This window comes from Hippocampus zosterae, chromosome 11, assembly GCF_025434085.1.
Source record: "Hippocampus zosterae strain Florida chromosome 11, ASM2543408v3, whole genome shotgun sequence".
Lineage (NCBI taxonomy): Eukaryota > Metazoa > Chordata > Actinopteri > Syngnathiformes > Syngnathidae > Hippocampus > Hippocampus zosterae.
Genome location: NC_067461.1, coordinates 20,135,604 through 20,159,303, shown reverse-complemented (window position 1 = coordinate 20,159,303; position 23,700 = coordinate 20,135,604). Strand labels below are relative to the sequence as shown.

General features: G+C 41.3%; 2 protein-coding genes across 4 annotated transcripts in view; both read left to right on the top strand.

Annotated features, from left to right (window-relative positions):
* Positions 1–23,700, top strand: part of LOC127610679 (coiled-coil domain-containing protein 85A-like) — a 467,869-nt gene that overhangs the window by 125,163 nt on the left and 319,006 nt on the right. The window lies entirely within an intron of this gene.
* LOC127610666 (serine/threonine-protein kinase VRK1-like) overlaps positions 7,984–23,700 on the top strand; it is a 38,181-nt gene continuing 22,464 nt past the window's right edge. For 2 of the 3 annotated variants that reach the window (XR_007964990.1, XM_052081089.1), the window contains exons 1-8: positions 7,984–8,184; positions 9,132–9,266; positions 11,823–11,878; positions 11,982–12,051; positions 13,170–13,257; positions 13,444–13,552; positions 16,862–16,954; positions 17,080–17,212. Coding sequence is in view for 2 of the 3 variants with exons in the window: in XM_052081089.1 (XP_051937049.1) it covers positions 7,986–8,184; positions 9,132–9,266; positions 11,823–11,878; positions 11,982–12,051; positions 13,170–13,257; positions 13,444–13,552; positions 16,862–16,954; positions 17,080–17,212 (883 nt within the window). In the remaining variant the exon portion in view is untranslated. Of the gene's footprint in view, positions 8,189–9,131; positions 9,267–11,822; positions 11,879–11,981; positions 12,052–13,169; positions 13,258–13,443; positions 13,553–16,861; positions 16,955–17,079; positions 17,213–23,700 lie in introns of all 3 variants that reach the window. The other variant, XM_052081090.1, reaches the window with a different exon arrangement.

The window sequence follows — 23,700 nt, the reverse complement described above, 5'->3', positions numbered from 1 at the left end:
CATCTGATTCGGATGCCTCCTGAGCGCCTCCCCGGTGAGGTGTTCCGGTCATGTCCCACCGGGAGGAGACCCCGAGGAAGACCCAGGACACGCTGGAGAGACTATGTCACCCAGCTTGCCTGGGAACGACTCGGGATCCCCCGGGGAGAGCTGGAAGAAGTAGCTAGGGAGAGGGAAGCCTGGGCTTCCCTGCTAAAGCTGTTGCCCCCGCGACCCGGCCCCGGATAAGCGGTAGATGATGGATGGATGGATGCTCTGGAGCAGCTTATAAGAAGTTGATGTACTGCATGTATTTGAAGGGTAGTTTGGCCAGACTTTGTGAACGCTGTGTGGAATGACACAACTATTCAAAACCTCAGAAGACCGAGGTGCATTTTGTCAGCAGAGGTTGTGTGCTAAGAGCCCATATCGTCCTCATTCTTCTACACAGTAGTGGATACAGCACATGACCTGTGTTGGTGAAAATGGGACTTTAGAAAATATCTGTGCTTCCACAGCCAAATTAGGGCAATTATAGATTACAAAAACACAAGGGCCAGTTATACAAAATGGTGTTACTTTCACCTTCACTCTTGCCCTCACCAAGATTGATGTCATTGTGTCCACACGTTGGCCAACAGGAATCACAGAGCTCTATACGCTGTCAGAGGTTTCAAAGATGAGAGAGAGAAAAAGAGAATGAGAGAGCGTGAGAGAGAGAGAGAGAGAGAGAAAGAGGGGACATTTTTATACATTGCAACAGTCAAATCATAGTTGACAGTGAGAAGAAACAAAAAAGTTAACATGCTTAACCCTGATAAATTTATTTAGATAAAGTGGTTGTGATGTTGTGTATTTTTTTTTTTTTTTGAAAGAAGAGGCTTGTCGTCCGGAAAATATGGCACTCATTTGACAGCTGCTGGTTCAATTCATTTTTTTTTAGATCATAATTTTGAAACATTTTTTAAAAAGAACTCTGTTTCTAATTTGTCACACAAAACATGACTCAAATTAAATACATGATAATTGGTTCCATTAAAAACAATAAAAGCTGGATATTTTAATGAATTTATCAAAACCCCCTGGACGGCCGGACACGGTGTAAAACAATGCACATGTCCGGACAAAAGAGGATGTTTGGTCAGTCGATTTAACTGTACATTATTCACTGCAGATAATAGACTATTAAAAACGCTAAGCTACTAAAATATACACAATGCTACCTGATAAGTATGACTGGTAATTTTAGTGAGAAATGGCCAATAGTAAGGAGTGTGGAGTTTATTTTTGCAAAAATGTATCTTTCCACTTATGGTCACTGATGGTGGTGTACTGATTTACTGACTTGACTGCTGTGCTGTCTGTGAGTCTGAATTGTTGCCCATCTCTGTGACTAACCCACGACCAGTCTTGGAGGTAATCTGCCTTTCACCCAATGCCGAATGGGATTGACTCCAACGCCCCTGAACAGGGTAAGCCATATAGAAAATGGATGGAATGGCTGTTTCTTGCCGTAGGTTGTTAAACATCGTCATTAGAACAAGATAATGAACCTGTCGTTAACAAAATGAAAGGCGCACTACAATTTCTACGTCGCTCTACAGACCAACAGCTTGAAATTCATGTTGTACATTGATTGGCTTGTAATAGGGAAGGAGCATCACTGTCACTGCCACGGTGACCGCAGATCAATTACTTTAGTGCTCTATAATATTTGTAGTGCAGCCTGGACACTTCTTCTGTTGTGTTGACATTAATGTGTGTGCGAATGTTAATGTTCAGAGTTTGCTGCACAAATCACTAGACAATATTTCTTCCAGACGTGACACATTTGGGTAGTGTTAGGATGTACATTAATTTGCTTGTCATATAAAGTGTCTGGTCATGTCAATGCATTTTAGGGAGGAGCACAAGAGCAGAAAAAAATGCATAAAGCAAATGGATGTTGAACTTCCACTGTGTGTGGTGTTAGACAAAATTACAGCATATCCTATAACCACAGCTCAGTGTGCAACCCACAAATGTTACTTTGCTTTTTTGTTATTTCTGTCGTGCGATACCATCACAATTCATACAACCAGCAAGTAATGAAGTGTGACGATAACCATAGAATTTGAGCCACAGAACATTAGTAGAAGAATAAAATAGAACCCACAAATTCAATCGTTTTTTATAAAGCAGGGGGGAGGGGGAGGATTCACATCCTGTCCTGAATGGCAAACTGTAAAAAGCAGACTCAGATCAAAGTACAAAAAGGAAACAAACAGAACAAAGACTAGTTTATTACTGAGTGGTGTTAATGCAACATGACATTCTGGTTTTAACACTGTCCCCAAACGTATCTTAAGGGGAAATTAACTGTTTATTACATTCCATGGCCCGCGAGCTAGGAGTGTGATGAACGGGTTAACGGGCTATGTTAGCACCTTGCTCACTGTTGTGTGTGTGTCCCCATGTAGCAGAGACACCCAAGGGAAAGTAAATGTTCATTAAATACAGCGGTACCTGTTTTTCGCACTGCAGCTGATGGCACACACTCACACGGATGGGCAATTCTTTTTTCAAAGGGGCCACAATGATAAACCGGAATGCTCATCGAGGACCAAGCCAACATGCTAACCTCAGCTTTGTCTATGTTTACGTACATTTTAATGTATATAGAAAAAGCAATAAGTTGCTGAATGTGCAGACATGGGATGAGTTGTTGTCTTGTATCTTGAGGAATCACACATTTTAAACATCCACCCATTTTCTATTTCGATTATCCTCACAAAACATTGTGAAAATTAGCTACGAATAAAAAAGTTACAAAGATATTGTATCTGGTTCGACTGTTTCGCAGAAAGCTCATTGTGTATTAGTTTAGTCAAAAACAAAGTAACATCTTGAAAAGAGGACCCAGGATTTCCTTTCCACTGCCCAAGGTTTATCTTGAAAGCAGGTATTGAAGGTTCCCGCGGATCAATAAATTCACAGCAGGTGCACAGTGGCAGAGACAACACAAGCCTGTGTTTCCTTCTTCTTTCATCAGAATTGAACACGCTTGATTGGGAGGGTGAGAATGTGTTTGTCTTTGTAAGTACGGCATTTGCTCCTGCAGCCACAGTTATCAGCTGGGTGTGGTATTGATCAATGACCATGTTGTATAGCAAAAGACAGATCAGGCTTCGTTACAACTGGCATACTTGAAATTCGTTAAAACAACTGTTATTGATTTTAGTATGAATGTTAGGTAAACAATTTACAAGAGACTGCTTCTTGTACTTTGGATTGCTGCTACTTAATTGTTTTCCAGCCTATTCCTGCATGGACGCAGTTAACTTAAATTTTCAACACATGTACTATTATGATATAATTCACGATGTCATGCGTCTTTTGGATAGATCTTACAAAGCTCTAGGACACTGGCTAACCATTTGAGCTGTAACCTATGGCAGAATGCAGACAGTATTAATGATATGGATGTTCAATTCTTACATTAGAAATGCATAAGAAATATTTTCAGAGTACTTGAAATCAAAGAAGCATTTTAGGCTTTTCGTTGTTTTAGGAAGCATTAAGTTGTAAGGTATATGTTTATCCACCGCTCACCTCATTTTCTATCGCACCTCGTGATGTTTGTGGTTAAGTTTGACCCGAGCCCAGCTGACTTCGACTGAGAGGTGAGGAAGGGCTTCAACCTGAACTGGCCACTAATCAGTCACAGATCACTTCGACAATAAATCCCTTTCCATCACAGGAGTTACCTTTGATACCACCGTCGCAGTTATATAGAAACATCCTATTTAAATACACCCAACGCAAGTCTTGGTGGCATTTATGGCACTTTTTTAAAGGTCTTTAAACACAATTTTACAATAATACAAACACAATTAAAAATACATATTGTATTGAGAGGAAAAAAAAAGGAACGGATAAGAGGAAAATATTGTACAAACAGTTCTTCAGTGTACCAATCCTCTATGCGTTTGAAACGATGTCAACCGCATATAGATAATCGAACATTTGGGACATGAGTCGTGAGCAAAGCGAATGATCTGACAGCAGGTTGCTGGCGAGGAAGATCTTATAACAGTAGATGATTGTAACATGTGACAGGTACAGCTCAGGAGGGAATACCCTCCGACCAACCCGGAACCTGAAATACAAACAGAACAGAGCAAGACAGTATGATAGTTGGATTAACATCCTTATAACTTCATTAAATGTATTGCATCCTTGAAATCAAATGGCTTTGGCAACATTATGAAAGATTTGAACAATAGGTTGCTCGGCCTTTGATGCCCATACCTCCGGCAATGTAAAAAGCTTGTTAGGGTGAAGTGTTAAAACATTCCAAGTCTGAACAAAAAAAGCACAAATGCATTTTCTGTATTGATAGGACATGCTTCGGCATTGCCAAAAAATTGGGCTCCATGAAAATTGGTTGAGGAATGAGCAAGCTCTGTCTTATTTTGGATGCACATGCCACCAGTGTTGCTGAGTTGGGCTGCTACCGCACTTCAGATAAGATAAGATAAGATAAGATAAGAAAACCTTTATTAGTCTCACAATGGAGAAATTCCCAATTCACAGCAGCAAAGTTATGAAAGTAAGAAGTAGAACAACAAAATAAAGGAGCTGCTGGAAAGGCAGCCACTCTCTCGCCATTTTGAAGTCAAAAATAACACAAGACAACACATAGGACACAGACAGTCGTTCAATCTTCACCAATTTTCTGCATACACTTTGTTGTCTGAAGCAGTTCTAGATGAAAGAGGAGAGGATCAAAGTGTCCTTTCTCCAGTGGATCAGAGACGTCATGCTGAAAATGTGCACACGTCTGCTACAAGCTAAGTTTTGAAAGCAAACACAAAGCTGTAGCATCCATTGACGAAAAGAGATTAGTTCACTTCTCCTGTCCCACGTAATCCGCTTCAAACTCCAAGCCGCGACTCCCAGCTCCAAATCCGCATCCGCTCCTTTCTTCTCATCGTCGGCTCCTCAATACCTCCATCCATCCAGCCGCAGACCGTTCAACAGCACCGATCTCTCCGCTGAACAAAGCGGGGCTGTGAAAAATGCTGCCCATTACAGGCGCAAGACACAAGCGCCCCGGGACTGTCCAGCAACGACAGTCAAACGGCGCCGACATTCCTCCAGTCAAAAACAGTGCTGGTATACCCATGCGCAACCACCAAGCACAGAGTCCTCCTTGATGAATGTCGTGGCCAAAAAATGCTGAAAAAGGTCCACATCAAGTCCACACGACGTAACAACAAACACAAAGTGACAAAAGAAACACAAAAACAACAAAAAAAGCAAGGCTCATGAGAGCACTTGCTGACGGCTGCCTACTCGGGCGCCATCTTGACTTCTCAACATAACATAAGATAAGATATAAGACATATAAGACATAAGATAACAGCAGCTGACGGGCATGTGCTTTTGTCACAAGTTAAAAACTTGCTGATAATTAACGTGATAAACAGTGGCTCACGTTCGCTTTAGCATTTAGCTTTGTTGCACTTCGATTGCCGCAGTTTCACAGTGGGCGCGGGGTTGCTGTCTGGGTTTGTACTGGACATTCAGAATAGACGTGTTACATTTTCAACAATCAGTCTTTTTTTCATCTTTTTAAAACTTTTTGTTATTTCCAGCTCAGCAGAGTGCAATGACATGACACCAGAGTTCTTCTTCGTGTCTTTTCTTCTGTTCTTTCTTCTCCTCCTCCCCCCTTCTGCTTCTTCTGGTTCTTCTTAGTCATCTACATCATTAAGTGGGTGCTACCAAGTTGTATTCAGACCAGGGGTGTCACTAGTTCTTCTGGACGGGGAGCCCAGCCCCAAGGGGATCCAAATGATGGGAGAGGGCAGCACACGAGCACAACATTTCACAAGCAAGAAGAAATTTGATTTACAAGGTTACATTTTAAACCTAACATTAGATTTGTTGTGTTATTACAGTGTCTTATTTAATATACTTTGCATATCTGTACGGCATTAACCACACAAACAAAGTTGGTACAGTGTATATGAAACTGTATGCAAAGGTCACAGTGTTGTGTCTAAGAAAGTCAAGACCTTCCTTTTTATTCATTAATTCATTCATTTTCTGAACCGCTTTATCCTCACTAGGATCGCGGGGGGTGCTGGAGCCTATCCCAGTTGTCTTCGGGCAGTAGGCAGCGGACACCCTGAACCAGTTGGCAGCCAATCGCAAGGCACACAGAGACCAACAACCATACACACTCACACTCACACCTCGGGACAATTTAGAGTGATCAATCAGCCTGCAATGCATGTTTTTGGAAGGAGGGAGGAAACCGAAGGACCCGGAGAAAACCCACGCAAGCACGGAGAGAACATGCAAACTCCATACAGGAAAGCCGTAGCTGGTATTGAACCCGGTACCACTGCACTGTGAAGTTGCCGTGCTAACCACTCGACTACCCCGCCCACCATCATTTTTAATTAACAAAAAAATAAAATACTAGGAAAAGTTTTCCTTTTGAGTTAATAATGTCATTCATCCATCCATTTTCGGATCCACTTTATCCTCACAAGGGTCATGGGGCATGCTGGAGCCTATCCCAGCATTCTTTGGGCAGTAGGCAGGAGACACCCTTAATCCGTTGCCAGCCAATCGCAGGGCACACAGAAACGAACAAGCATCCGCGCTCACACTCACACCTACAGACAATTTTGAGTTTTCAATCAGCCTGCCATGTTTGTTTTTAGAACGTGGGAGGAAACCGAAGTACCCAGGGAAAACCCGCGCAGGCACAGGGAGAAGATGCAAACTCCACACAAAATCAAACCCTGTACATCTGCACTGTGAAGTGGATGTGCTAACCAGTGGATCACCATGCTGCCTGCATAAATATTCATTCGTTTTCTGAACCGCTTTATACTCACAAGGGTCGCGGGGATGCTGGAGACTATCCCAGCCATCTTCGTAGGCGGGGTACACCCTGAACCGGTTGCCAGGGGACACAGAGACGAACGACCATCCACACTCACACTCACACTAGGGACAATTTAGAGTGTTCAATCAGCCTGCCATGCATGTTTTTGGAATGTGGGAAGAAACCGGAGTACCCGGATAAAACCCACGCAGGCCCGCAGAATATGCAAAGTCCACACAGGGAAGCCGGAGTTTGGATTGAACAACCCGGTACGCCTGCACTGTGAGGTTGACGTGCTAACCACTGGACCACTGGGCCGCCCTCTGCATAAATATGAATAATACAATTTTATAGCACATTATTTTTCTTGATTAAAATGAAAGCCGGAACCAGGATCGAGCCCACGACCTACGCACTGTGAGGTCGGCGCACTAACCACATGAACACCGGGTCGCCATCAAAATCAAATGATTTATTTTATTTATTATTTATGAGTACAATTATTATTATACAAATGTGAATTCAGTTAGAAATTCTTCATTCGTGTTCCCAATGGCAAAACATTCTCATTTTACAAAATTTGAAAGGATGTGTATGATATCAATGAATTGGAATGGTCCGTTATCATTTTTATAACAAGTGGCCTAATACATTTGTTAAACAATGTTTATTTGGCTAATTTAGTTTTCTTGGTTTCAGAAGAAGAGAAAAACAGCTCAGGTTGTGATATTTAATAGCTGTCGCGACAGTCTGGCTATCAGTGCTTTGCTCAAAGTTACATTGACAGTCGTTAGGAGCATAACACCATCTCTCCAACAACTGACATTTTAGAGCAGAACTTGACCTGTAACTTTGACTGGAACCCTCCTATCTGTGACAGATGAGTGACTGCTATCACAGTTACTTTAGTACTGTACATATAATCTATTTCCCAATGTTTAGTTCGGTGGTGTAAGGCAAACTATGTGCTTTGGCTCAATAAAGTTTAGGAAGCACCGCTCTACAATTGTCTATCGTAACTCCAGGAAATCATCAATGATTGTGTGGGCTGGCGCTTTTTAAACCCTGCATCCAACGTCTGACTGCCTAAAACAGCTTTTTATTGGCGCTGGGTCGTCACATGACGTTTTCTGATTGGATGCTACTTGAGCGGGAGGGAAAACTTTCAGGAAGTGATGGGGGTTTTGTTTTTAGCCCGTCTTTGACGTGTTTTACTTCAAGTGTTTTGACAAAATTCACATTGAAGAATTACCAACGACAGCACGTTGTAACATTGTTGTACAGGACCAAACATAACAAGTGGACAATTCCCTTGGCAGGTTGGTATGTATTCAACATTTGGTGGCTAAAATGTCAACCACATGGCTAAGTTAGCTGCTACTTTGACGGCTATCAAACTACTGTAACTACAAGCGGCACTTAGTTGTATCAACTGTACTGTCAAAGGAATAAAGATTGTTGAGCTTCCCATTATGCAAAGGTGGGTGTGCCGTGAACTAGATTGATGTTGTGAGTTTTGAATTCACAGTAATGTTGCTCGGGACAAACGGCAAAACGACTACTGACAAAAGGCAAACGTTTTGTGACGCCTGATATAGCATCGGCATATCTCCCAGCTGATTTGGAACGGATGCCATTATTTATTGCAGTCTAAACATAGTCGAAATATTTTGCAAAAAAACAAACATTACTTGTAAAGCCTGATGTCGTTCTCGATCCGATTGGCTTGGAATCGATATGACCAAACGGACGGTTATGCCACAGTTAATATGCGATTGTTAAATTCATGTATTGGTTTTAAAATGTAATAATAGAAGTGAAAGGTGCTTGCTCAAATCCCTTACAACAACTACTTTACAATAACCAATTGATGGAAGTACTGTGTAAGAAGCTTTGTCATGCAAATTCAAGGTGAAATGATAACACTCACCATTTTATTTCGCAATCAGCACATTTTATTTTTATTTCACAAATCGAGCTGCTAACAGTATTTTTTTCTATGCCTCTTATTAAAATGTGTGTGTTCTCTGAAATCCTCCGATGAACATCTTATAAGATAAACAGCAGTCCTCTTGTGATTGATTCAATGTCATGAGAATAATCGCAAATAATTGAATTTCTATTACCAGTCTGTTTTCTTCACCCTCAATATTGTTTTGGTCAGTCTGTGCATTGCAGATCAATCTATAATTGGTTTTGTATTCTTTACTAAATTTTCTGTTGAACAAAGTATTGTTGTGGCACATCATTTTTGTCATGTGTCAAGTTTCAATGACAGCTCCGAAAAAGAGGGCACTCCCCAAACCCCTCCCGGATGGCTTCATATTGACTGACCAGGGGAAGAAGAAATGGAGGCTGGGGAAAATCCTAGGTCAAGGTGGCTTTGGACTGATCTACCACGGTAATCAGAACATTGCATAACAAGTACACACTAATACACTTTTTAAGATCCAGTTATTTGTTTTCAAATGTTTAAGTAGCCTCACCCTACCTTTCGTGTGTGAGCTCCTCGACCTGGCCGGTGCCTCAGGTCTGCGGACCAGACACTATTAGAGGTACCAAGAATTAAGATGAAGCTCAGAGGGGATCGAGCCTTTTCCGTTGCCGGTCCTTCTCTTCGGAATGACCTACTGAATGTTCGGCAAGCCCCATCTCTGTCCATCCATCCATCCATCCATCCATCATCTACCGCTTATCCGGGGCCGGGTCGCGGGGGCAACAGCTTTAGCAGGGAAGCCCAGACTTCCCTCTCCCTAGCTACTTCTTCCAGCTCTCCCCGGGGGATCCCGAGTCGTTCCCAGGCAAGCTGGGTGACATAGCCTCTCCAGCGTGTCCTGGGTCTTCCTCGGGGTCTCCTCCCGGTGGGACATGACCGGAACACCTCACCGGGGAGGCGCTCAGGAGGCATCCAAATCAGATGCCCAAGCCACCTCATCTGGCTCCTCTCGATGTGGTGGAGAAGCGGCTCGACTCTGAGCCCCTCCCGGATGACTGAGCTTCTCACCTTATCTCTAAGGGAGAGCTCGGACACCCTGCGGAAAAAACTCATTTCAGCCGCTTGAATCCGGGATCTCGTTCTTTTGGTCACGACCCATAGCTCGTGACCATAGGTGAGGGTTGGGACGTAGATCGACCGGTAAATTGAGAGCTTCGCCCTTTGGCTCAGCTCCTTCTTCACCACGACAGACCGATACAACGTCCGCATCACAGCAGACGCTGCACCGATCCGCTTGTCGATCTCCCGCCCCATCTCTGCCCAGCTTTAAAACTCTTAAAACCAATTTTTATTCCTTGGCTTTTGACTCAGCATAAGACTTTATATTTAGTTTTACTGTTTTCGTGCTTTCTACTGACTTTGTTATTCATGTATTGCTTTTGTGTTTGTTATTGGATACATTATTTTTGCTCCACGTACACAACTTTGTATACAGGGGTGGTTGTTTCAAAGTGCTCTACAAATAGGGTTGAGTTGAGTATGAGCATTCAATTTAGGTGAACAGTTGGGAGTTAGTAGTGCTGGGTATCGATTTCAATTTCCAAAATCGATATGATCCAAAAGGGCCTGATTTGATTCACAATTCACTTTGATTGAGTTTCAATTCAGTTACAATTCAGGACACTTTGATTCGCTCCGTTTTCGTCTATAACTGCTTCAAACAACAAAGTGTACGTATGCAGGAAAGTGTTTCAGATTGCACGATTGTCTGTGTCTTATGTGTTGTCTTGTATTATTCTGTCATTTTATGTTGACTTTTCTTTTGATGGCGGTGCGGGCACCCGCAGCGGCTCCTCTTGTTGCATGTTGTCTTGAGAGGCAAGAAATTTCATCTGTGCTGTATGTGCACATTTGACGATATGATAAGATATAAAGTCCTTTATTAGTCTCGCAATGGAGAAATTCCCAATTCACAGCAGCAAAGTTATGAAAGGAAGAAGTAGAAGAACAAAAGATAGGAGCTGCTGGAAAGGCAGCCACTCTCGCTGCGCCATCTTGAAGTCAAAATAACAAAATAACACAACACAACACAACACAACACAAAAGACAGACTGTCATGCAATCTATAAATACTGTTGACTTGTCCTGCATACACTTTGTTGTTTGAAGCAGTTATAGATGGAAGAGGAGAGGATCAAAGTGTAACAAAGTAAATTATATTTAAGTCTAAGTATATACAGTATATAAGTATATACAATAAAGGACAATAAAGTTGTACTTGACTTAAGGATTTCCTGCAGTATCAATTTTAATTTCATGTGGGAGACATTCTCAGAAGAAGCAATGCTGCAAATACTGGAATAGAAACGTCCTGCTCGAACTTGGTGCTTGAGTAAAAATCTTTTACATTAACAATTGAACCAAATGCCGTTGCATGAATTAATCATGGATTTTTTATTGAAGATGATCTGAACAAAACAACCACTTACAATCATGTACTATTAAATTCCAACCAATGTGTCAATAAAGTGGCAAAAAGAGAGCAAACTCATGACATTCATGTTCATGTGACTGTCTCACCTAGTTTCAGTTAACTGCTGTCTTCATGTTTTTTTAAAACCACCAAGCTTCTGCCATCAAGCTTGTTGGATTTCAGTGTTTCCGCCATGTTGTTTTGATACGCTACTCTTGCGTAGTGACAAGATCCCCCATGACGTGCGAAGTCATATGAATTTATGGGGAAAAGTCCAACAATCCCAAAGACAGTAATAGCTACAAAAATTTAAGGTGCTAACTTAAGGTGCCCCCTGTAGATATTCTACAGGGGGCAGGTTAAAAATTGGCAGATTCAATCATCCTTCCTCAAAAAAAGAACGCTTTTCAGTCAGAAACTGCTATCAAACTGATTTCATTTCAGAGGACTGATCATAGTACGTCTCTTGATTTGGGTTTGTTTTTGAATGTCATATGACTTATGCCTGGACATGTCCTCTTCCCCGTCTGCCTCATACAATCTTAAAGCATCCCAAGACCTTGGCAGCCCTGTCTCAACGGATACCGACTTTGTGGTAAAAGTGGTGCGTATGTTTACAGTTTGTGAAGATGCACGTGTTGTTTGTGAGTATTATATGGAATTAGATCTAACTGAATTTCTTTTGAATTGATGAATTAATTGTGCAGGAGTACCTTGAGAATGGCCCCCTGTTCTCCGAGCTCTGCTTCTACATAAGGGCAGCCAAACCAGAAAGCAGTGAGTACCATCACATTTTCAGGACAGTGTTTGATAGCTACACAATTACACCAAGAAAAGTGTGATCTGTTAATGTTTGTCATCATTCTGTAAGGGTCAAATGAAGCATGCTTTGTCTGGCCCCACATTGAGGACCTGTTTGCCATTAGTGACCCTGCTAGGGGGATAAAGGCCCAGGCAACTTATCCCTCTTGGATCAGTGGGACACACAAACCCCTCCACTGTGGTCAGGTTACGGCTCACGGAGCGGCCTTATAAACAACCATATACATAGAAATAGCATCCTAATTGGCATTTTAGAAGATGCACACAGATGGAATTCAAAAGAGAAAAACACAGAAAGCCAGTTAGAAAATAAACACATTTTGCTAGCAACACACAAATAATGCACTCTCAGCATTACTATAAACCTTATAAACATGCATATGCTTCCAGAAATTGCATCTTCATGCCATTTGCTACTTGATAGAAAAATGGCCACAATAGTCATATTGGCAGCCGTCACGAGTACCCAATACCTTGAAATAAGGCTGGTATCAGCCTGATATAGTTACCCAGTATTGGATTGGATTACTACATCACATGGTAGAGGTTTCATATCATATCAGTGATTATGTATCGTACCTCACAGCTGTAAGTTAACAGTAATTAATAAGAAGCAGAAATAAATATGCACCCAAGTGGCAGTTAGCCGACTCCTTTTGCTTTTTTGAGCACCTTGGTTGAAAGGCATTGAGAGGACCCTCTAACACAATGATTCTCCAGCCGCCACCAACCACTGTCCAGCTGCTATTCTGGTTGGGAGCTAGTCAAACTGGAAGACGCGAGACCTAAGACGAGACTTACTGTTTTGCTCAGTCAATAGCTCTCTGTGCGTTTTTGTGTGCAGGTACGTTTGTTAATGTGACCCAAATGCAAATATATATAGGCCAAATTTTTATTCTTTAACAAACGACTTTGGACTGAAGCCAGAATCTGAGGTTAAATGTTTTTGGGTCCATCAGCCTTTCATTTTCCTCACTCTATGGTGCCACCTGAGATTTCTGATATCTGAATGTTCTGAAGTCATCAAGTGTGTGCAAAAAAATGTCTCTATCACTTCTGTCACTTTGTTTTAGTGCAACAATGGATGAGAAATAGAAGACTTGACCATCTTGGGATCCCAAAATACTGGGGATCAGGCCAAACAGAGTATAATGGCCTCAGGTATGATTGTGTTTTGTGCTGGATGGTCTTATGTGTATGTGGATTTGAGTGGCGTAATTAGCTTTTTACAAGCTTGAGTTTTGAAACGTCTATCTTCTCAGTTTTCTATAATTAAACGTGAAAACCTTTAGTTCCTTCTTAACCACTTGAAAGGCTCTCACTCGTGAATCTGTTCTTTCTGTTCAGGTATCGATTTATGGTTATGGAGCGACTGGGCACTGATCTACAAAAAATGAGCGAGCGTAACGGAGGCCGCTTTAAGAAGGCTACTGTGCTCCGTGTTGGTCAAGTACTGGTGAGTAATGACACTATCAATCACACGAAACTCATAGATGTACCGTATTTTCACGACTATAAGGCGCCATTAAAAGTCTTAAATTTTCTCCAAAACTGACAGGACACCTTATGATGCGGAGCGTCTTGTTTATGCGCTGAGTTCCAAAACCTGACTGACAGCCGACACGCTGTTTATATAGAGAAAAGGCGGAAGTGACTGTGGACAGGCATGCGGCAAAGAAGTTGGCCAATCAGTGAAGTGTGGGCGTGTATACATATACATATATGGAGAGAGAGCGAGAAGGCAGACGTGAGAGAGGACAGGCATGCGGGGGAGAAGTCCGCCAATGAGTGAAGGGTGGGCATGTAAGTGGATGCTAAAGGGACGACCCAAGCAGGTACCAACACCTGTATAGAGTGTGGCTATGTGCATTGTTGCAAAACAACTTCGGTTTCGGTTTCTAAGAACCCCCGAAAATAAATTCTACAAAGAGACATGCCTACGAAGCTCAGTTCAAACTTCAAGCCATAGGTTATGCTTTTGGCATGCGTGCCCATCTCACAGGAGCGGTGAAAAACCAAGTCAAGCAAATTAACTCTGAGCTTGCCGTTATTCCCTGAGGCTTGACTAAAGAACTCCAACCGCTGGACGTCGGCATCAACCGGGCGTTCAAAGTAAAGTTGCGACCGGGCGTTCAAAGTAAAGTTGCGAACGGCATGGGAACAATGGATGATCGATGGCAAACACAACTTTACAAAGAGTGAGAAGCAGCGCTGGGCGAGTTACGCCACAATTTGCGAATGGATTGTGGCTGCTTGGACGAATGTGTCTACTTGCACTGTTGTTCGAGTTTTTGGCAAAGCCGGCATCATTTCTGTGGAGCCACATGGCAATGAGAGTGACTGACAACGAGCGGGAGCACAGCGTTTTTGATGGATTACCGGTACTTGCACAATTGTTCAATTCTGATACAGAAGATGAGGACTTTGATGGATTTCTGGGTGATGATTGATCGAAAAACGTGAGTACATTGTACGATGGCTAAATAAAATACAATGGAACTCAGTTTTGTTTCCGTTGCCTTTTTAAAAAGGTGTTATTACCGACGCTCGTTCCTACCGACTGCTGTCAGGCTGATGAATAAAAAATAACAATCATAATAATAATAATAATTAAATGATATGAAGGAAAATTGTAAATAGTACTGCGATTTATCCATTTTGTGTTCATATTGCATTTAATTGAAAGATGTTTGTTGTTTTTTTTCTCTTTCTTCTTTCTACATACATTCTTGCTGCTGGAGGCTGTAAATTTCCCCAGTGTGGGACGAATAAAGGATATCTTATTAGCTTGTATCTGTATGTCTTGGCATGCTACCGTATGCTACAAGCTAACGTGTTTTTAGCGTGCGCGCATGCATGCCGTATGTTTAAGCTGTCGTATGTTTTACCACTATAAAACTGCGCCCAATAATACAGTGCATTTTGTCTATGTGTAAAATACAGAAATAGCACCCATTAAGGAGACTGCGCCCAACCATATGGTGCGCCGAAGGGTCGTGAAAATACGGTACTCATTTTTATAAACATAAATAAAAATATGCAGATCAAAATCCTTCAAACTATCTAAAGAACCCTCTATCCGTCTTTACTTACCAATGACAAAGTCACAATAGACGCTTTTTGCGGACGTTATCTCACGGCGCCATATTCAAAGGAAAATACGTAAGAGAAGCCTTATCCATTGTTACTGTTGTCCGGCATCAGTCTACTTATCTCTACTTTCTCTATTATGACCCCTGTCCACTACATTGGGACATTGGAACCAGTAGTTCCAAGTCAAGTTGTCGAAAAACTAAAGACTCAAAGTCAGACTGGTCAAGTATTCCCCGGAATGAACAATCACAATACAATGATCCCTCACTTATAGCGGTTATTGGGGACCTAGACCTCCCACGAAAGAGGAAAATCTGCGAAGTAGGAACAGTACCTCCTGTACAGGTGTATGTACATGTGTATGAGTATATATACCGGTAATATTTATTAGCCAAATTTAATGGTGTACATGCATGTAGAAGTAAATGTCTGTAGTAATTAACATTACTTAATGCTATACACTAATACATATATATACTGTATATGCAGTAAATATTCTCTATTAAGGACTCGTGTTTGCGCTGTCCAATTTGTCCTGATAACAGAAATTCCTCATTTGGGAAATGAGCATGGTACATGTCCTTTATGAACCCACAATTATGTTGACAAAATGCACGTGTAACAACACAATCAATGAAATACAAAAATATACTGTCAAAAAACTGTTTATATAACAAAAACCGCAATACAGGTGTATCCCAAAAGAATCACAACAGTAAAATACATACAGTATTTTAATGTTTATTTTTTTTCTGTCTTGGGGAAAAAAATTGTATTTTGGATTGTTTAGTTTGGATACATTCTTTGGTTGTTGACAATGTTTGCCTGCGTGTCATACAGTTTTCTTGCTAGTTACAAGTAACTGTCCCGTTGATCACCGATGTCTGGTAATTCTTGTGCATACTGAAGGATTTTTGTTGCCATTTGCATTGCTTCCTTGCTGGTTGGTGGCTTGTCATCAGGAGTTGAATCAATGCCTTGTTTTTTAAAGTTTCGTAAATTTGCGTCTTTCCGAATCCAAGTGTCTGCTGGATCTTTTTAACTTTGTGTCCAGCCTCGCTCAAACGGATGCATTTCACTCGCTCCGCCCCAGTCGTTACAGTTCTTCTACGTTTCAATGCAATGATCTACACGACATAAGTGAATAAAGTTAAAATCTTTCACAATTACAGTAAAACCCACGCCAATAAAAAGTCGTTTACACGTCTTCGTTTCGAATCTGATGAATGAAAACGGCGAGGGGAACGCGTTTCTTCGGTCATGTCGAGTGGGTGCTGCTTTTAAGCTAGTGCCGCGTTCTCCAGGGCGTAAGTGAATAATTTTAAAATCATTCACAATTATAGTAAAACACACGGCAATAAAAACTCACTAACACGTCGTCGTTTAGAATCTGATGATAGAAAAACACGAAGTGAAAACTTTTTTCAGCCTTGTGTATTTTCCGTTGCATCGGGTGGGCGTTACGTGTATTTAAGCTCCCGCGGCATTACACCTCCATCCTGGTTACGGGTATGTGGTGTTTGGTGTGAGGTTTGTAACCCTCCAGGCTGCTGTTCACGGACTCCAGGGGCCCCATTTTCAGAACCATTGTTTGAGACACTTGAACGTGCAATTGGTGTACTGGTCTTGACAAATTCCGGTTCAACCATGCCATTCTGTTGTTCTCCTTTAGGTGGATATACTGGAGTATGTGCACGAGAATGAATTTGTTCATGCAGACATCAAAGCTTCCAACCTCATGCTGGGTCATAGAAACCCTCAAGAGGTTAGTTTATGACAGATCTTTGCCAGTTTCATTTTCAAACAAAAATGCTGCACACACTCATGTCATCGCAGTGTTGACATTTTTGTTATAATGAATGTATCATGTCTTTTTCTGCTGAATTGCAGCTCTATTTAGTCGACTATGGGCTGGCCCGCAGGTACTGTGTTGATGGAGTCCAAAAGGAGTATAAGGAAAATCCCAAGAAAGGCCACAATGGAACCATTGAATACACCAGTCTTGATGCCCACAAAGGCGTTGGTAGGTTTAGATGACTACTATTATGACTATTCGAGGTACCGAACCCAACCAGTTCATATGCACATTCACCGAGCCTTTTATTAGCGAAAAATAAAAATATGATTTTTGACAAATCCAGTACAGTAAAAAAATGCATTTATCGATCAATTTCATGTGACAAATGCATACATTAACACGCATTCACTCCCAAAGACGTATTATGATGTCTTTTCAGACACCATACGTTTAATCCCAGCCCCTCATTTTATATGATTATATTGAAAAGATTCTGAAAATAGCTGGCCATTGGCCATCAGACCCTTTTCTAAATCTAAATACGTCTTTGGGAGTGAACGAGTTAAGTCTGGCTGCGCGCGCATCTTGGAGGCATAAAATACACGCTTGTGAGTCGTGTGGAAAGAGCACACACAGAGATGTTGTCTTTTATAGAATTCCTGCTGGTAACCACCCCTTTCAAAAAAAACGGCGAAAGTTATCATTACAAGCTTGACAACATGAGAATGCAACGAGCCGCAAGCGATCCCGGTGAAGTCGGTGGGTGTCCCGCTGAGAGTTATAATAATGTTTTTTTTAATATAAATATTGGAAGTGATATTTGGTCCAGTAAATGATCTTAATAGACTGAACACCATGAATTATCAACATTATTTTATGTATTGAAGTATATACTTGATCATTGGTCTGATAAATAAAAATGATAGATGAAATATAAGTAGTCAAATGGACAGGATAGTGAATATGCAATAACAGCAAAACTATCTTGATGAAGAGAGACCCGACCGGACTCCATCTTTTTTTTCCCCCTTTTTCATTAAATAAACACAAAACACCCAAAAAACACAATTCAAAACTGATTTAGTTGGATTTTTCTATTTCTCTTAACTATGTGGAGACACATCTTCTATCTATCTTTTATATATATATATATATATATATATATATATATATATATATTGCGCGTCGTCCCGCACGCGGTCTGTCCTTCCGTCTGTCCCTTTTCAAAACGTACCTACTTCACCGCGCCGCCACTGCGCCGCTCAGGCAGTGGCTCACTACGATCGCGCGGGCATCTTAGCGAAAGAATGTTGTCTACCCACGAGCATTGCAATGAAATTGTTAGTTATTTAGTAGAGCTAAACATCTCTTTGTTTTCGCGATGAGCAATGAAGATGAACAAAAAGTTGAACCAAGCAACAACACTTTTGTGGGCCGAAGGCCCACCTTACCAGCCTTCCGCAGGAACTAGCTGATGAGCCGCCCGGAGTGCTTGAAAGGCAGTCGGAAGAACATTTATTTAATCCCACCCCATCTATCATTCAAAGTGCACATATTAACTACTTGGCGACTGTGATGCAATAATAAAAAAAACTAAAAAAAATAAACATACAAAAAACCGTAGCATGTTGGCCTTCCCATTGTTAACAATGGTGAGGACCAAACAAGCACACGTTGACGTTTGACCGACAGTACTGATGTCAACTGAAGACCCTTTTTCAAAATATTGTGACCATATTATTTGTTGAAATAACATTATAACTATGAATATTATTGGTTCGGAGGAATTGATTAAACAAATGGAAATAATAAACAAGCACATCAGACTCTTACTTAATGGGGCATTGGTGTTGCTGAAGCGTCACGTCATTGGCCAGCGGAGGTCGTTCGCCCAGAAGCGGAATGATTTGCATTTTGCTCGCGAACAGCCAAAGGGTTCATCATTTTGCATTGTGCAATTGATGGCACATTCATTCACATCATAGCGGCGAAGCACAATCACGCTTGCTTCTTCACAATTCTAAACACTGCTTTTTATTTAGATTTGTTCCCGCTTGTATTTTGAATATACTTTGCGTTTTATTTCATGGAACCATGAGAGTGATTGGTGACTCACAAAAAATGACTTCCACACCATGCAAGATGCTGATTATCGTGTAAAAAAAAAACATCAACAAAACAATTCTAAGAGAGATTCTTTGGACTATGTTCACAATTTTGATACATGTACCAAACAAATGTTAATTAAGCACAGTGAGGTTCTTATAGCTTTGACTGTATTTCAACCCTGTTAATCAGTATATGTAAAAAAACGCCTGTCAGTCGCCACCTCCCTCGACTGATATTGGGAAAACATTAACTGGCAAATTGCCTGCTCGCATCCTTCTTCTCTACTCATTGACCATCGATTGTCACTCCACCGCCCCTGCAGAATTCGCCGACACTGTCCCTAACAACGTTCTAATGAGCTGAAGTCATAACCTGCAACATGCTTTCCTCCACCATTAATTGGCGACTTTGATGTTTGGTTAGCAGGATGTCAGAGACACCATATGACCTCCACGCTGGTTAACTTCATCTCCAAACGGGTCAATATTGTATGCTTGCTATCAGCGTGGTGTATGCATCAATAATATTGAACGGTCAGCAATAGCTATTGAATTCCAAATTGGCAATTTGAATGGAACATTAAATTACTGTATGTATAGAATTAAAATAGTTTAAAACTTATTTTGACAGAAATTTGTTTGAGCCTGATCTTCGGAAGTCTGACAATGATAATATGCATAACAGGCAAAACCAGAGACAGCCTTTTGCAAAATGTTCTCATTCTTGCTTTGAGTTAACCTTTTTTTCGCCTTTAAAATGCACAGAAGATAAAGGTGGAACGAAATAATTGAGGCTATATAACCCCCCCACCCCCCCCCTGCAAGTAATGTAAGTACTCAAGTTGGCTGTCGAGACATGTTAAACTAAGGTGTGCCCCATCACACGTGTCTTAAAACTGGTAATCAGTCTGTCTGCCTATTTCAGGCGGAATTTGTCAAACATGTTCTTTGCAATATATGCTGACTGAAGTTGCAGTTTAAATGCCCAAAGGTTCGAATTGCGAACGTCATGGCTGACGCGTTTATGAGGTTTGCTCACGTGATGTCCGAATGAGCACTTGGATGCAAATTTTCTGTTACAAGCAGGGGGCGGTGCTGCAGTAAATGTCATCTTCCTTGGATGGCTGAAAAAGAGTGAATTATTCACACTACTAATCACAATACTGTGATTAGACTAGTGGGGATATGTAGAACATACCGGTGCAAAGAAACATTTTTTATTTGACTTTAACTTTAAATGGTGACATGTAGTAGGTGGCTGGCATCTACCACACTGAACATGGACCACGAAAAGTGAAGCACAGAGTTCTCTCAGGAGATGAGAAAGAAATTTGCAGACACATGTCAAAGGAAAAAATCTATTAGACCATCTTGAAGCCTTAATGTTCTCGCGGCTACAGTTTATTCAGAAGTTAAAGGTCCCCGGGACTGTTGCCAGCCTTGATGAATCTTGCTCCAAAAACACAATAGATGACAAATTAAAGAAACGGATAAGATGAAATGGTAACTAAAAAGTCCAGAACAACCTTAAAGGCAAATTACAAAGTCAAGGTACATCAGTGTTGGGTTGCGCCATCTGTTGTAGTACGAGCCAAAGTGGACTTAATGGGAGACAACCTGAATGCATGTTGACAATCCATAAAGCTTCTGGGCGAATACCCTTTGAAAAGAGGAATCAGACCTGGGACATTTCTGGCAAGGCACATGAAGTCTGTTCACAGACACTAAACTTAAGTTTACCAAGCAAAAAGAAAAAAAAAAACCACAGTTCCTATTGTGAAACATGGAAGAAGATTGGTTGTGTTCTTCGGCCACATTGCACTGTCTGGCACAGGGTGTCATGAATCCGCAGGGTGCATTGAGATGTTAAAGACTCTCAAGGCCTTCTGCCTTGAAATGTCAACCATAGTGTCAGAAAACGTTTCAGTCGCAGACTATGGGGCTCCCAATACTAACCAAAACTCACAGCTGAAAACACTAAGAATGGCTAAGAGTAAAATTGTTTATATTTTACGACTGCCATCATTCAGAACAGTGGTTCTTAACCTTGTTAGAGGTAACGAACCCAACCAATTCATATGCACATTCACCGAACCCTTCATTGCTGAAAAATAAAAATCTGTTTCAAGAAATGTTCCTTCAGTTTTACGTTGTGAGACTAGAGTTGCTCAATTTGGCATGATAAATCATGAAGATAAGATGCTGAGTCCCATCACGTCCTGTGATGAATGTGAATCCATGTACAAGGGTGGCCCACTTAAAAGTAGCCCGGATTTTTTTTTAAATTAAAATATTTTTTAAATTTTTTTCAAAACATGTATTTAATTACGTGAATGTTACAAGTGACCCAAGTCTTTCCAAAACCTGTTTTTATTACTTACAGGTTACAAGAGATGCTGGAAGTGTCCCCCATTGACATCTATACATTTTTGAGCACGGCACAGGATGTTGGCTGATACTGACTGCAGCTCTGCTAAGGTGATGCTTCGGATAGTGTTGGTGATGTTCTGTTTGAGTTCGTTCAGGGTATGAGGATTATTTGCGTACACCTTTTCTTTTAAATTCCCCCATAGATAAAAATCGCATGAGGTCAGGTCCGGAGACCGTGGTGGCCATAACCCCTTGTCACACGTCCCACATGTCACTGGCATCCATTCATGAAGTCTTTACGGAAGAGCGAACTGTGAGCAAGGGGTTATGGCCACCACGGTCTCCGGACCTGACCTCATGCGATTTTTATCTATGGGGGAATTTAAAAGAAAAGGTGTACGCAAATAATCCTCATACCCTGAACGAACTCAAACAGAACATCACCAACACTATCCGAAGCATCACCTTAGCAGAGCTGCAGTCAGTATCAGCCAACATCCTGTGCCGTGCTCAAAAATGTATAGATGTCAATGGGGGACACTTCCAGCATCTCTTGTAACCTGTAAGTAATAAAAACAGGTTTTGGAAAGACTTGGGTCACTTGTAACATTCACGTAATTAAATACATGTTTTGAAAAAAATTAAAAAAATATTTTAATTAAAAAAAAAATCCGGGCTACTTTTAAGTGGGCCACCCTGTAGTACATACAGTATTCGTCCAACCACTTTAGTTTTTTTCTTGACATGTAGTTTTTTTCTTGACATTTCTTGGCATGTATTAAAACATTCTAAATCACTCTATCACGACAGTCACATGTTGACTACTGAGTGAAGTAAATTTCCCGCCGCACTGATTGGACAAGCAATGTAATGTGATCATCTGCAGCCAGTGATGGCCAAGCGGGCGTATCATAAATAATTGTCATGTCGAGTCAGTTGTGTCTTAACCTCCATGGAAGAAGCTCCGGAGAATCCCTGAGACCGATTCACCGAACGCCCGGGGTTCGATCAAACCCAGGTTAAAAACCCCTGATTCAGAATAAATGAACGCTTGAAGCGAAAGCTCACTGCTTGCCACTCGCAAAATCATTTCATCCGTAGTAACGTGAAATTTAAAACATGATTCAATATTGTTATAAGACACCAAATATGTGTGTTGTATCAGACGTATTTTTGTCTTGACAGCGTCCGGCCAGCCCGGAAATGGATTTTTCATCTACATGTGAAAACTTCATTTCCTGTAATTTGTGACGTCACTGCATCATGCAGCGGCAATTCATATTTTGAAAAAGCAATGACGGAGACTCGCCTCTCATAAAACGGAAGCTGTGCGTTCTGGTGCTGGCCATAGCGTACTGGTGTGGTGTGAGGCTGTTTGAGGCTCATAGAAAAGAGGCATTTGTAGCACAATAGTGGTCTACTAGTCCGCCTTTTGCCTTTTGTTAGCTCACCGTATAGTGTAGGGGAGGTCATTCGGGATCCTGCCATCATCCATAGATACAAAATGCCCAAGCCAATGCATTTGTCGTTTCCTCTGCAAGCTTTATATACTGTTAATCTTGGCTTTTTATAGAACAGTGTTGATTATTCTGTCTTGCCTCTTGATGTGTAAAATATGTACTGGTAATATGCATCGCATGTGCAGTCCATTGAGCTTGTTTTCCATGATGCATTTGTCGCCCAGGTTGTAGACTTAAATTTTAGTATGCTATGCCAACTTGTAGTTAGTTCATACTATTTTGGATTTGTCGCCGTGCATATTGATATGAATTTAACGCAGAGACCCAGTCGGAGGTATTCTTTTTTTCTCTCTAAAAATGCTGTTATTCGTGCGTGTTTATGTTCAGATCCCTTTAGGGTGCCTGCCAAAGAACAAACTTCAGTGTTTGCAATCGACCATTGTGACTCACAGAGGTTAGCTTTACATTTCATGTGTATATATTCCCCCCAGATTGGCTTTGCTTCCAGTTCATTGCGACTGGTTCTCACAATATGGTGCAGACAAATCATTGAGTAGCACTCGAAGGATATACCTAATAAGAAAAAAAATTATCATGGTGTTCCTACCGATGAAATGTGCCTGTAGTGTTTCTCCCAGACTTATTTGCAAATGCACGCCACACACTGTGGCGTTTTTGCCAAAGAGACTGAAAATAACGCAGAGTAATCAAAGTATTCAAGTTACATACCTTCGTGAGTGGCAATGTAACATGGCCACCACTTGCTTCACTTCTC